The sequence below is a fragment of the Bufo bufo genome, chromosome 6, assembly GCF_905171765.1.
Source record: "Bufo bufo chromosome 6, aBufBuf1.1, whole genome shotgun sequence".
NCBI lineage: Eukaryota > Metazoa > Chordata > Amphibia > Anura > Bufonidae > Bufo > Bufo bufo.
The window spans coordinates 265,724,867-265,737,757 of record NC_053394.1 but is presented as its reverse complement, the minus strand read 5'-3'; the positions used below and the strand labels follow the sequence as shown (position 1 = coordinate 265,737,757).

General features: G+C 45.0%; 1 protein-coding gene across 1 annotated transcript in view; it reads left to right on the top strand.

Annotated features, from left to right (window-relative positions):
• Nucleotides 1-12,891, top strand: part of PSD (pleckstrin and Sec7 domain containing) — a 322,847-nt gene that overhangs the window by 79,346 nt on the left and 230,610 nt on the right. Inside the window, exons 5-7 of the mRNA XM_040438419.1 lie at nt 1,076-1,270; nt 3,135-3,215; nt 10,004-10,116. Coding sequence (XP_040294353.1) covers nt 1,076-1,270; nt 3,135-3,215; nt 10,004-10,116 — 389 coding nt within the window. The remainder of the gene's footprint in view (nt 1-1,075; nt 1,271-3,134; nt 3,216-10,003; nt 10,117-12,891) is intronic.

The following is a 12,891-nucleotide window of genomic DNA, read 5'->3' as shown; positions in this document are numbered from 1 at the left end:
AGAGGCTCATTAGCATATTGTAAAAGTGTGTATTTTAGCAGAATGGCTGCAGGGACAAATGTAAAAAACACACTGTTATGTAGTGCTGACATTAGCACATCTCTAATGTCATTCAGCTACATATCAGTAATTCTGATGGTAGAAACCCTTTAAACAACCTGGGTATATTTTCTTTGAAATGACAGCGTTAGAACCGAGGGAAATGTGAGTTGTTACCAAAACTGACATATATATATATATATATATATATATATATATATATATATATATATATACAATGTAAGTTATGATATGGATACCAAGATAATTTACTGCGTGCCATTATCCAGGAAAAGATATTCATGATTTATCCTCAGCATAGATCATCAGTATCAGATCTGTGGGGGTGCGACACCAGGAACCCCCGCCAATCAGCTGTTAGAGCACCGCAGCCTCTTCCTAGGCCAGTGACATCACTGTACATCAGTCACATGGCCTAGTTGCAGCTCAGCCCCATTCAAGTCAATGGGGCTGAGCTGCAGTACCAATCACTGCCACTATACGATGTATGGTGTTGTCCTTGGAAAGCAGCCTGGAGCCTGAATAGTTCATCAGAGCTCCGGTAAGCACAGTGGCTTCCTGAAACAGCTGTTCAGTGGGAATGCCAGGACTTGGACCGCCGCTGATGTTATAATGATGACCTATCCTGAGGATGTCATCATTACCTTTTCCAGGATAGCCGTTTTATCAAAGTTGACTATGTTGGAAAAAATAGGGGTCAGACATATAATGACCAGTCAAATGCCAAGTCAAATTCATTTTCAATACAACAGGTGAAGTATGATTAGTTTTCACATGTAACACATAACTTTTAACCTGAATCATGTCATAGTACACTTAATACTTATAGAATGTATGAGATTAGGTGAATTAAAGGACTTCATCGATATGGTGTCCGTAGGTAGAACTGTGTCACTGCTGAGAAGCCTTACTGCTGGTCAGATATTTTCTCAGATCATGACATCGCTACTTGTGCTGTTTTATAGTATACATAAGATATACTGGTTCACTTTTGTCCTGTCTGTTTCATGCATAGTGAACCACCTCTCGGCAATATGGCTTCAGATTTTGATTCGGAAATGGACAGCACTGAACAGCTGGCTTTAGGAAGCACAGATACCTTATCCAATGGACATAAGGCAGATCAAGAAGCTGCAAAACGTTTGGCAAAAAGGCTGTACAATCTGGATGGGTTCAAGAAAGCTGATGTGGCAAGGCACCTGGGGAAGAAGTACGTGTGGGTATTGTAAGAACTATATATAACAAAGACCTGTTATCCAGTATCTGTCATGTGGTGAACTTCAGGACTTCATCTCCGATCAGTGTCGTACTTCAACAAAAAGTCACCATCACATTTCTACGGTTTTGTTGGCTTCATTCTTGACATCACATTTTCCGATCGTCTTCATTCATTCAAAAACCTTGTCATAAAAATAGTAAAAGTTTCCATATGAGAAGGAAAATTTACATTGAACCGAGCTTTGTGATAGCGTTATAGCTGTACAGTTATATATACAGCAATAGCCATACTTAGGCCCTCAAAATATTAGGTTTTCTAAGGAAAAATGGTCAACATATTTCAAACTAAGTGTAAAGTTTTTAAAGGGGTTCTCCAGGAATGATTTAAAATGGCTGCCAGCAACCAGTCCTAGTATGTGAGCAGGACTGGTTGCCTCCACTTGAAGAGCTGCCTAGAGGGTGAGGGGGGGTGAGTCCTCACTTCACACTACACTGCTATACAGTATATGTAATTATGTGATTCCATCTACGATATGCCATCATGGCTGAGCAGCCTGACAGGAACACTCACCAAGTGCTAGAGAGTAGTGTGTAGTGAGGCCCCTCACCCCCCTAGGCAGCTCTGATAGTGGAGTCACCCAGTCCTGCTCACCTCACCATTGTAAATGGTGCCCATTTACAATCCTTCCCGGAGAACCCATTTAATCAGGGTACTATCAGAGATATTTGTGACCTGTGCTATGAAAGAGGTTGTTTAACCAATTAAAATTAACAAGAAAAACCTGATCAGAATCCCTCTTAGTCTCTGTACTTTCTGGTCCCTCTCCACAAGTACATTTGACCATTGCAGCCGCGATTGGCATGATAATCCCTTTTCCCAATTTTTGTCTTCACACCATCCTAAATGGTCAGCGCAGATTCCATAGAAAATGGAACCTCCTGCAGCTAAATCTGCTTTCTCTTTGTGGACGAATTTGTTCTTATTCGTTTTTTGTAGTAGATCCCCCACTTGCCACAGTTTGGGATGTGGTCTGTTGTCCCTTGATAGTCAAACCCCTGATAGCATATCTGCTATTAATTATCTCTAGAGACACTAGCAAATAAACCTACAATACTGACTTAATAGCACTGTAGCTAAACCTACGAATGACTTGGGGATTACATGACTTCCAACAAACATTCTTGGTAGGAAATAACAGTCTATATTCCCAAGCCAGGACTGTACATTACATGTCCATCTATGCTATGATATTTTTTTTTTCATTAGTTAAACTACTGTACATAAACTAATAAAAAGCTCTATTATTTGGGCCTCGTGCAGATGACTGTATCCGATTTTGTGGTACGCACATCCCGCGTTATGTTACAAATGCCTATTCTTGTCTGCAAAACAGACAAGAATTGGATATGTTCTAGTTTTTTTTTTTTTTGCAGGGCTGAGAAACAGACATACAGATGCGGACAGCACACTGTGGGCTGTCTAAATCTTTTGCGGCCCCATTGAAATGAATGGATCCGCATCCGATCCACAAAAAATGTGGATCATATGCAGACCGAAATTACAGTTGTGTGAATGAGGCCTAACAATGACTATTAGGTAGATATCCAATATCCCATTGATGCTCCCTTCGATTAGAAAATTCAAACACACACAAAACAGTATAAACTTACCTTAGGTAACAGCAGGCCCAAATAATAATAATGCAGTATGCAGTCTAAAATACCCCTAAATATTCAATGTCACATGTTACTCCTATTCCTTACAGTTCCTCATCATCAGAATTTGGTCATGGTCTATATTGTGTGTGCATTTCTATGTGACCTAAAGACCAATTGTTTTCCCTTTTCATTTTCAGTAATGAGTTCAGCAAGATGGTTGCAGAAGAGTATCTGAAATTTTTTGTCTTCACCGGAATGACCCTTGATCAAGCATTGAGGTAAATCTTGAAAGCGCTGTCTTTACATTTACATTGAGAAGAAAATTGTTTAGAGTGACTGCCTAAACACCTACTGTATAGGAAGATGAGTTCCGTCGTTCAGTATATCACTGTCTTGTAGGAACAGAAGAAAATACAAGTACGGCTAGATAGATAGTGCAAAGAATAAAGAGGAATAGAGTCAAATTTCTTGAGGTCCTTAGGTGTATAATCATAGTGGTCTCCCATTTTTTGTTCATGGTACTGTTTGACTTTGATCCTCTTTATGTGGATTTGCCATGAAGAGCATACAGTGGAGTGAACAAGGACTAAAACTGACATCCACTGTAATTCAGGGTCTGCATGCATATATGCATTACACTGTATACATGGCGGCATCTAGCTTTATAGCAGTATATAAATAGGCATGGTCTTATGACCTGAAGTGTTTGGTTTATTATATAAGAACGTTAAGAATCCAAAATATATTATTGATATTTATACAAAGAGCATAATATCTGTTTGTAAATTAATAAAAATAAATTATATATTATACAGTATATGTTTTTTGAAGGTATTGTCTAATCAAGAAATCTGTCCGTATGCCTTATAAAGGCATATGCGTGTCATAGAGGGTGGTCCCCTGCTCAGACTCCCCCTCTATGAGCCACCTAATAGGCAGCTGCCAGTTCAAAACAATCTTAAAAACCATTTGTGTACCTATGACATTTTACCATTAATCATTGTTTTAGCAAAATTAGTGTATTTATTGGATAATGAGCAGTTATGTTATTTACTGCAAATATTGTACACTACTCTTTATGATGTCACTAATGAATATAACTTACAAACTTCAAGGACGCTAAAGCTAAAACAAAAAAAAACTTTATTCCTTTAATTCACTTAAAAACTGGGTGGGACATACTTAAATACATTTGTTCTGACAGGATATGAGAATTAGAAGGACAGTATAATATAAATAGAATCCAGACAATCTATCTGAACAACAATGGTAATTTACCACCCTACACTGTTCTTATGGTAATCAATATCATAGTGAGGGTATAGTTAGGAGATCTTTTTGAAATGCCATTGCTCAAACATTCAAAGTGGCACCTTTAATCCCTAACATTATTGCTGTCTATCGTATACTCATTAGGTGTGTTTTCACTAGCTGAACTAAATAAACCTCATCAGGAGCCCTTTTACAGCTAAAATCTCTCGTCACAAGTACAAACAGACAAACATAGACACGCGCCCGCCACCTCCACATGTGGCAGCGCATCCGGCACTATTGCGGATATTCCTCATGGGTTTCAAGATCTCTGCTTGCTGTTGTTTACAAGGAACACTCATTGTTTTTTCAGTGGATAAAAATCTGCCCTGATCATATGATGGATACACAGGTTCATAGCTCATTGCAGTGCAGTTATCAGAGCCCCTTAACGAAGGGGGGAAAAAAGGAATTGGGCGCTGACGTGCGCAACTTGGGAATATTTTGCAGAAGGGTTGAGTCCTGACAAGCATGTCCATCTGGATGAGAAACAAACAGGAGGCAATAAAACTGAAAATGTGCCAACACGTCCTCACCCGTCAAGTCCAGTCCATTTTGTGGCTCCCATTATTCCACAATTTTTCCTTTCTTTAAGGATGCAGTAGAGGGGCTCCTTAGAGGAGAAATCTGAAGTCCTCCTCGCTGCTGCTGAAGGACATAAGAGGGCGCTCCTGCCTCTTGTACGCCAAGCTCGCTGCCATGGTAGTGCTCCGCTGACCTCTTGTGGAGGACTCCGGTAGTGACCGGGTGGTCACACTGGCTATGGTGGCAGCCACATTTTTCTGCAGGTTGCCAGAACCTCCTGCCAGGGCAGGGGGACTCAGGATCTCCGGCTATAAAGGCTGTGGCCAAGGAATCTCCAGTGGTGGTGATGGCGATCGGGAACTTCTTGCTGCAGCGGACGCCATTTTCCAGGGCAGCTGGTAGTTAACCACCGTCAGATTATAGGAGAAAGCGGTGGTTGTCGGGTATCCCAGCTGAAAAGTTGGAGGCGGTGGTAGACCTGGGATCAGTAGGTCCGGCTGGGGCTGAGGTTTCTCCTGGAAGCGGAGGACTCCCTCCGCTGTCTCTTGGAGGCAGCACACGCGGCCTGCGGCTGCTGGATCCTCCTGTCAGCTCTCACCTGATGGCATAGGGACAAGTGGTTTGGAGAGGAGGGTCACCCCGGTGGCAAAGGGTCCCTTGATAGAGTTCATGGGGGTATACTCAACGTAGTCCACGATTTTTCCTTTCTTTAAGGATGCAGTAGAGGGGCTCCTTAGAGGAGAAACCTGAAGTCCTCCTTGCTGCTGCTGAAGGACATAAGAGGGCGCTCCTGCCTCTTGTACGCCAAGCTCGCTGCCATGGTAGTGCTCCGCTGACCTCTAGTGGAGGACTCCGGTAGTGACCGGGTGGTCACACTGGCTATGGTGGCAGCCACATTTTTCTGCAGGTTGCCAGAACCTCCTGCCAGAGCAGGGGGACTCAGGATCTCCGGCTATAAAGGCTGTGGCCAAGGAATCTCCAGTGGTGGTGATGGCGATCGGGAACTTCTTGCTGCAGCGGACGCCATTTTCCAGGGCAGCCGGTAGTTAACCACCGTCAGATTATAGGAGAAAGCGGTGGTTGTCGGGTATCCCAGCTGAAAAGTTGGAGGCGGTGGTAGACCTGGGATCAGTAGGTCCGGCTGGGGCTGAGGTTTCTCCTGGTAGCGGAGGACTCCCTCCGCGGTCTCTCTGAGGGAGCGCACGCGGCCTGCGGCTGCTGGATCCTCCTGCCAGCTCTCACCTGCTGGCATAGGGACAAGTGGTTTGGAGAGGAGGGTCACCCCAGTGGCAAAGGGTCCCTTGAGAGAGTTCATGGGGGTATACTCAACGTGGTCCCCCACGTATAGGCTATGGTGGGCCTGGGGCAGGTAGGAGTGTTTTACCGACCTGCGTCCCATGAATAGTTCTTCACTGTCCTCATCGTCTGCTAAGAAACCACTGCCTCTTTTGACTGAGAACCACAATACGGTCCCTCAGCGTCTCTCCAGCTTCAGATCCGCTGGCCGTGGGTTGTCTAGGACGTGGATCACCCAGTCCTCAATGCTTTTTTTGTAATCCCACATCTTCTGGGTCTGCAACTTTCGGCAGGACCATTGGGTTCAATTGGGAGGAAGAACTGCTATTCCTGCTCGGCGGAGTGGACGCTCCAGCCGCCTCCACTGCACCAGCCGGCACAGCAGACTCCTCCTGGTCTCTTGCTGGGTTTCGCTGCACTTGGGAGAGTTTTTACATCTTGCAGGGCAGCTTGTACTTCAGGCTCATTGCCCCAGACCATCTCTCCCCAGTTAGGCCGCAGAGGACGCGCCATCTTGTCTTCCTCTTGGCTACTGCAAACTGGTAAAATGGGTGGATTCTTAGGGGTGGAGTCTTCACTCTCTACACTTGAACTCGGCAGTTCCCGGTGGTCAGGGCTGTGGCTTCCCGCTCTTGGGCTGGGTGTTTCCCTGTTTTCCCACTCTTGAGGTACAAAAAGAACATATGCCCTCACTGGCAAAGATGGCGGATTAACCCCTCGGTAGCCGGCGCCTGTCGTTCCGCAATAAACGTAGTAAAGTCATTTTTAGGGGGTTCTCTGGCAATTCTGTAGGCCTTGTAGTATAAAGACACCAAGGTAGATCCTGTTCGTGAAGCCAAGATTGCAACAGGCCCCTCCCCCTAGGGCCCTCTATATAATGCATCCCAGGTGTAGGAAATGCAGAGTGGTATGTTGCGGCCTAAAATGTCTCTTTATGTGTGTCACGATGCTCCTACATGGATACCGCTGGAACCCAGGCTTTGGCTCCTAAGCAATAAATAAAGGGAATAATTGAGGGATTAAGGAAGAACTTTAGTCTAGACCTTGAGATGAAGTTCAATGGCAGCTTTACTTGAGTAAACCTTTTTCCAAAGCAGATTTCAGGCTCTGTCTTGGTTCCAGCAAGCTTTAGCATTAATATGGCAGGCAAACTCAACTCTGCTATATCTGACTCTGCTGTCCTGACAAGCTTAATTAGTGTCTTTGTTTTCTTTGTGATGCTGTGCTTCACTCTTTTGTCGGGCTTGTGTTCAGCCAAAGGATGTGGTAGAATCTGGTGAGTTCCAACATGGAGTCCCTACCAGCACACACACTACCACTAGCACTAGAACCAGTTCTAACTGGTCCCCACTTTTCCTCCAGGAAAAAGGACTCGACCACCTGCTGGTGAACTAGGCACATTACATGAACAGTTACATAACATTAGAAATGCACAATGTGGAGGACCTGGAATAAATGCATAGGATGACATGAGGTTAGACCAATAAAGACAGTAGCAAGGTGCAGAAGTGGTAACACCACTCTGAGGTGTTAGGGTCCATTCACACGTCCACAATTTCGTTCCGCATTTTGCGGAACGGAATTGCGGACCCATTTACTTCTATGGGGCAGCACGATGTGCTGCCCAGACACGGAATTGCGGACCCGCACTTCCGGGTCCGCAATTCCGTTCCCAAAAAAAATAGAACATGTCCTATTCTTGTCCGCAATTGCGGACAAGAACAGGCATATTCTATTAGTGCCAGCAATGTGCGGTCCACAAAATACGGAACGCACATTGCCGCTGTCCGTGTTTTGCAGATCCGTGGATCCGCAAAACACGTTGCGGACGTGTGAATTGAGCCTTACACAACAAGAGCAATAGTGGTGCCTTTATGCGGCAAAGGCCTAATTTGCATATTAAGAAAAAGTATAATAGGTTGGGAATGGATGCTTGGCTCAACAAAAGAAAAACAACATTTTAATCAGGTGAACCACAGGTATGTCACGTGTCTATGCAAACAGTTTGGTAGGGAGGTCACTAGTGATACATTCCCTTTAAAGGGCATCTGTCAGCAGATTTGTACCTATGAAACTGGCTGACCTGTTACATGTGCGGATGAAGGAATCTGTGTTTGTCCCATGTTCATATGCGCCCACATTAATGAGAAAAGTCATGCATTAATATTTGATACATGCTCATCCGCAGCTCCATTCAACTCTATGAGTGCCAGAGATAGTCAAATACAAATGCTCGGTTATCGGACAAGGGCGAGGGCCGGACAAGATGCGGGTGCGTTGCAGGAAAATGCGCGATTTTTCAGCGCGAGTGCAAAGAGTTTTAATGCGTTTTGCACAATGGGCATGTTTGGTATCCAGACCCGAATCCGGACTTCTTCATAGAAGTTCGGGTTTGGGTTAGGTGTTGTGTAGATTTTATTATTTTCCCTTATAACGTGGTTATAAGGGAAAATAATAGCATTCTTAATACAGAATGCTAAGTAAATTAGGGATGGAGGGGTTAAAATATTTTTTTATTAAACTCACTTCATCCACTTGTTCGTGCAGCCTGGCTTGTCTTCTTTCTTCTTCTTTGAGGACCTGGGAGGAAAAGGACCTTTGGTGACGTCACTGAGCTCATCACATGGTCCGTCACATGGTCCATCACAAGGGCTCTGTACTTTATGCAGAGCTGTAATGTTTGCTTTTCAAAGTCACCATGTGTAAGGGCAGTCCCCTCTGATTTAAAGGCTATGTACACCTGTCATAGTTAAAGGGGTTCTCAGGGTTTTTAATATTGATGACCTATCCTCAGGACAGGTCGGCCAATCACCTGTATGAAGGGAAGGGGCACGCAGTGCACGTGTGCCATCACGCTTATCTCTTTCGGCTCACTATAGACATAGCAGCAGTGAGCAGGAAAAGAGAAGGGAGATTGCGCGCACCTTCCCTTCGTACAGCTGATCGGCAAGGATGCCGGGTGTCGAACCCCCCGCCGATCTGATATTGATGACCTATCCTGAGGATAGGTGATCAATATTAAAAGCCCGGAGAAACCCTTTGAAGATACACATTGATACGGATACAAGCCTGAAGCTAGGCATATTGCCTAGGAAAGCAGATCTGGTGACTGTCTTCATATGAGAACAGGCAGGAATACTAACAGAGAAATCCTGCATTTACAGAAATCAGTGCAGTAAATGACATGCAGTCAGAATCTTACAGCCTGTCATCACATTTTGCCTATGCAACAAATGGCATATTGCTGCTTGGCACATTACAGTGTTTTCAAACCTATTTTTAATAAAGCCAACCATAGAAACATAGAATGTGTCGGCAGATAAGAACCGTTTGGCCCATCTAGTCTGCCCAAAACCATAAAGCCATTTTCCAGAAATCATAGTTTAAATTGGGCCCTGACCTGAGCTTACTGTAGGACCAGGGCGTACAGTTGCTGAGTCACAGAGTCACCACCACCATCCCGCCCACCCACCTTGCTGTGACTGACATCCCATTAAGTTGCTGATGTCATTGCTGGTATGTCCGAAACCTTGCACCTCCCCAGCATCTGCAGTGAGTACTACTGTGCATGTCAGGAGCGAGGAGGGAGCACAGTGTTCTATGCACAGGTGCGAGATTTTGGACACACTGGCAATGACATCAGCAACCTAATGAGATGTCGGTCACAGCGAGGTGGGCAGGCTTGTGGCAGTGACATAGGCAAAAATGTAATGACAGGTTCCCTTTAAACAGCATGGCATATATAAAAATCACTGACACATGCCCATTCTGATCAGCAAAGCCGTGGCCATATATGGCTAAATGCCAGCATTTGCCTTCATAACATTTGTTGAAAAATCATTTTTATGCACTTTTGTCATATAGAAATTCACATTTTTAGTGCTTGTTGACATTGTGAAATAAGTAGACATTGAAGATAATTTTTCTGCTCTAGAATGTTTTTGAAAGAATTGGCTCTTATGGGGGAGACCCAAGAGAGAGAACGAATACTGGCCCATTTCTCTCAGCGATATCACCAATGCAACACAAACAGCATATCCTCTGAAGGTTGGTATAAAATAAAATCTAGTCGTGTGTATGTATGTAAAATTTCTTCATGAACTATTAAAGTATCGAGAGACAAAAATGAATGGCCTGTTTGTAATGTCATGCAAAAATATCATGATGGCAGTTGGAATTATGTCATTGTGTGACTTTGGGTTAAAGAGAACCCTGTCACCACGAAATGCAGCGCAGCATGTTATAGAGCAGGAAGAGCAGAGCAGATTGATAGTTTTGTAGGAATTCAGTATAAATTGTAATTTATGCTTTTAAATGCTTTTTCCTACTTCAGCTGTACATGGGAGAGGTGTTATCAGTGATAGCATTGTGTGTATTGTGACATAGCAAGGGGTTTTGTTTGGGAAGGCAGGTATTTTCATCCCAACATGGGCAGCTGGGCTGATTTCCAGCCAGGTGAGATCAAATACTGGATCGGAGTTTAAAGAGGACCTTTCACCTTGAAAAACATTGTGAACTAAGTATGCTGCCATGGAGAGCGGCACCCAGGGATCTCCCTGCACTTACTATTACTCCTGGGCGCCGCTCCGTTCTCCCGTTATGCCCTCCGGTATCTTCACTCACTAAGTTATAGTAGGCGGTGTCTTCCCTTGTCCTGTGGGCGTCTCCTTCTCCTAGGCTGTAGTGCTGGCCAATGACAGCATACTTAGTTCACAATGTTTTTCAAGGTGAAAGGTCCTCTTTAAGTGCCGGTCCAGGTTTTACCAGCACCTGGCTGTCCTTTAAATAGGCAGCTGGGCTGAGAATCAAGGTCTCTGTTTTGGGATCTGAGGCAGGGTGCCGTGCTAGAGGGCTGAGAACCGCATGCGGGGAAACAGGCCCTCTAAAGCCTGTTGTGGACAGCTGGAAAAACCTGCTAATAAGGTGACTGTTTGGTGCTTTGGACTTTTCTTTGTGTGAACAAACACTAAGACTGAAATGTTGCTTTGTTTTTTTTTTCTCCTGTGTGAATAAACACTGAAGTTTTGTTTTACAAACTGTTTCTTTTGCCTCTGTTCTGCGTCCGCTTACCCTGCCTACCAGAGCGAATCCTCACAGTATATAGAGATACAGTCCTGATCAAAAGTTTAAGACCACTTGAAAAATGGCAAAAAAAATCATATTTAGCATGGCTGGACCTTAACAAGGTTCCAAGTAGAGCTTCAACATGCAACAATGGGAGAAATGGGAGACAAAACATTTTTTGAGCATTCAATTTAATGAAAACAACAAATAAACTGAAACAGGCTGTTTTTCAGCTGTTTAAAAGTTTAGGACCACACCTCCAAAAAACTCCTAAACCCCCCCCCCCAAAACAGAAATCCAACTTCCAAACATGAACTCAGTAATGAGTAGCGCCGCCGTTATTGTTTATCACTTCAAAAATTTGTTTCGGCATGCTTGATGCAAGCGTTTCCATGAGGTGAGTGGGAATATTTCTCCAAGTGTTGAAGACGGTCGCACGAAGGTCATCTACTGTCTGGAACTGTTGTCCATTTTTGTAAACTTCCCTTGCCATCCATCCCCAAAGGTTCTCAATTGGATTTAGATCAGGGGAACACGCAGGATGGGCCAAAAGAGTGTTGTTATTCTCCTGGAAGAAGTCCCTTGTCCTGCGGGCATTGTGTACTGTAGCGTTGTCCTGTTGAAAAACCCAGTTGTTACCACACAGACGAGGGCCCTCAGTCATGAGGAATGCTCTCTGCAACATCTGGACATAGCCAGCGGCCGTTTGACGCCCCTGCAATTCCTGAAGCTCCATTGTTCCACTGAAGGAAAAAGCACCCCAGACCATTATGGCGCCCCCTCCACTGTGGCGCGTAGAAAACTTCTCAGATGGGATCTGCTTGTCATGCCAGTAACGTTGGAAACCATAAGGACCATCAAGGTTACATTTTTTCTCATCAGAGAATAAAACTTTCTTTCACCTTTGAATGTCCCATGTTTGGTGCTCTCTTGCAAAGTCCAAACGAGCAGTTCTGTGGCGTTCAAGGAGACGAGGTCTTTGAAGACGTTTTTTGTTTTTGAAGCCCTTTAGTCTCAGATGCCGTCTGATGGTTATGGGGCTGCAGTCAGCACCAGTAAGGGCCTTAATTTGGGTCGAGGATCGTCCAGTGTATTGACGGACAGCCAATTGGATCCTCCGGCTCAGTGCTGATGAAATTTTTCCCCAGCGCCTCCACAACGGCATTCACAGGAGGGTGTCCCCGCCTCCAGGACAGGAAACAACGAGGAAGCACAGGATTTAAGGAGCCTCCTCCCCTTACCTTACCAGTCGTTGTTTCCTGTCCTCGGACGTGCGTGGAAGCCACTCCTGGGGTGATCCAGGAATTTGGATACCGCACCAGCCTGTTCCTTTCCCTGTTGTTCAGGAGGGCTGGTGCAGGGATTGGGGGTTCCGGGGACGCATTGCCTCCCTTCTTCGATCCTGCGGAGTAAGTCCTAATCTCAGGCATCCCCGGGCTTGCGAGTCCGCCGGAACTCGCGCGGGATCGGGCGTTGTGACGTCACCGGAACGAGATCTCCTTGGGCAAGAGATTCTCGCGGGAAGACGGCTCCTGGAATGCGCGGCGGGAGATTTAAAAGGAAAATCACATACATCACCGCCGCCGATCTGCAGAGATGCCTTCCAGCGACAGAGAGTCGTCAAAGCGCTCCGGTGATCCCGCTGTTTCGGCCCTAAGCCCGGTAAGCCTCCTCCCTGGGGGAGTTATCCCTATGCTTTTATATGTTTTTTCACATAGATATATAGGGTTAAGGAACTCCTGTACCTTTCCTCCCCCA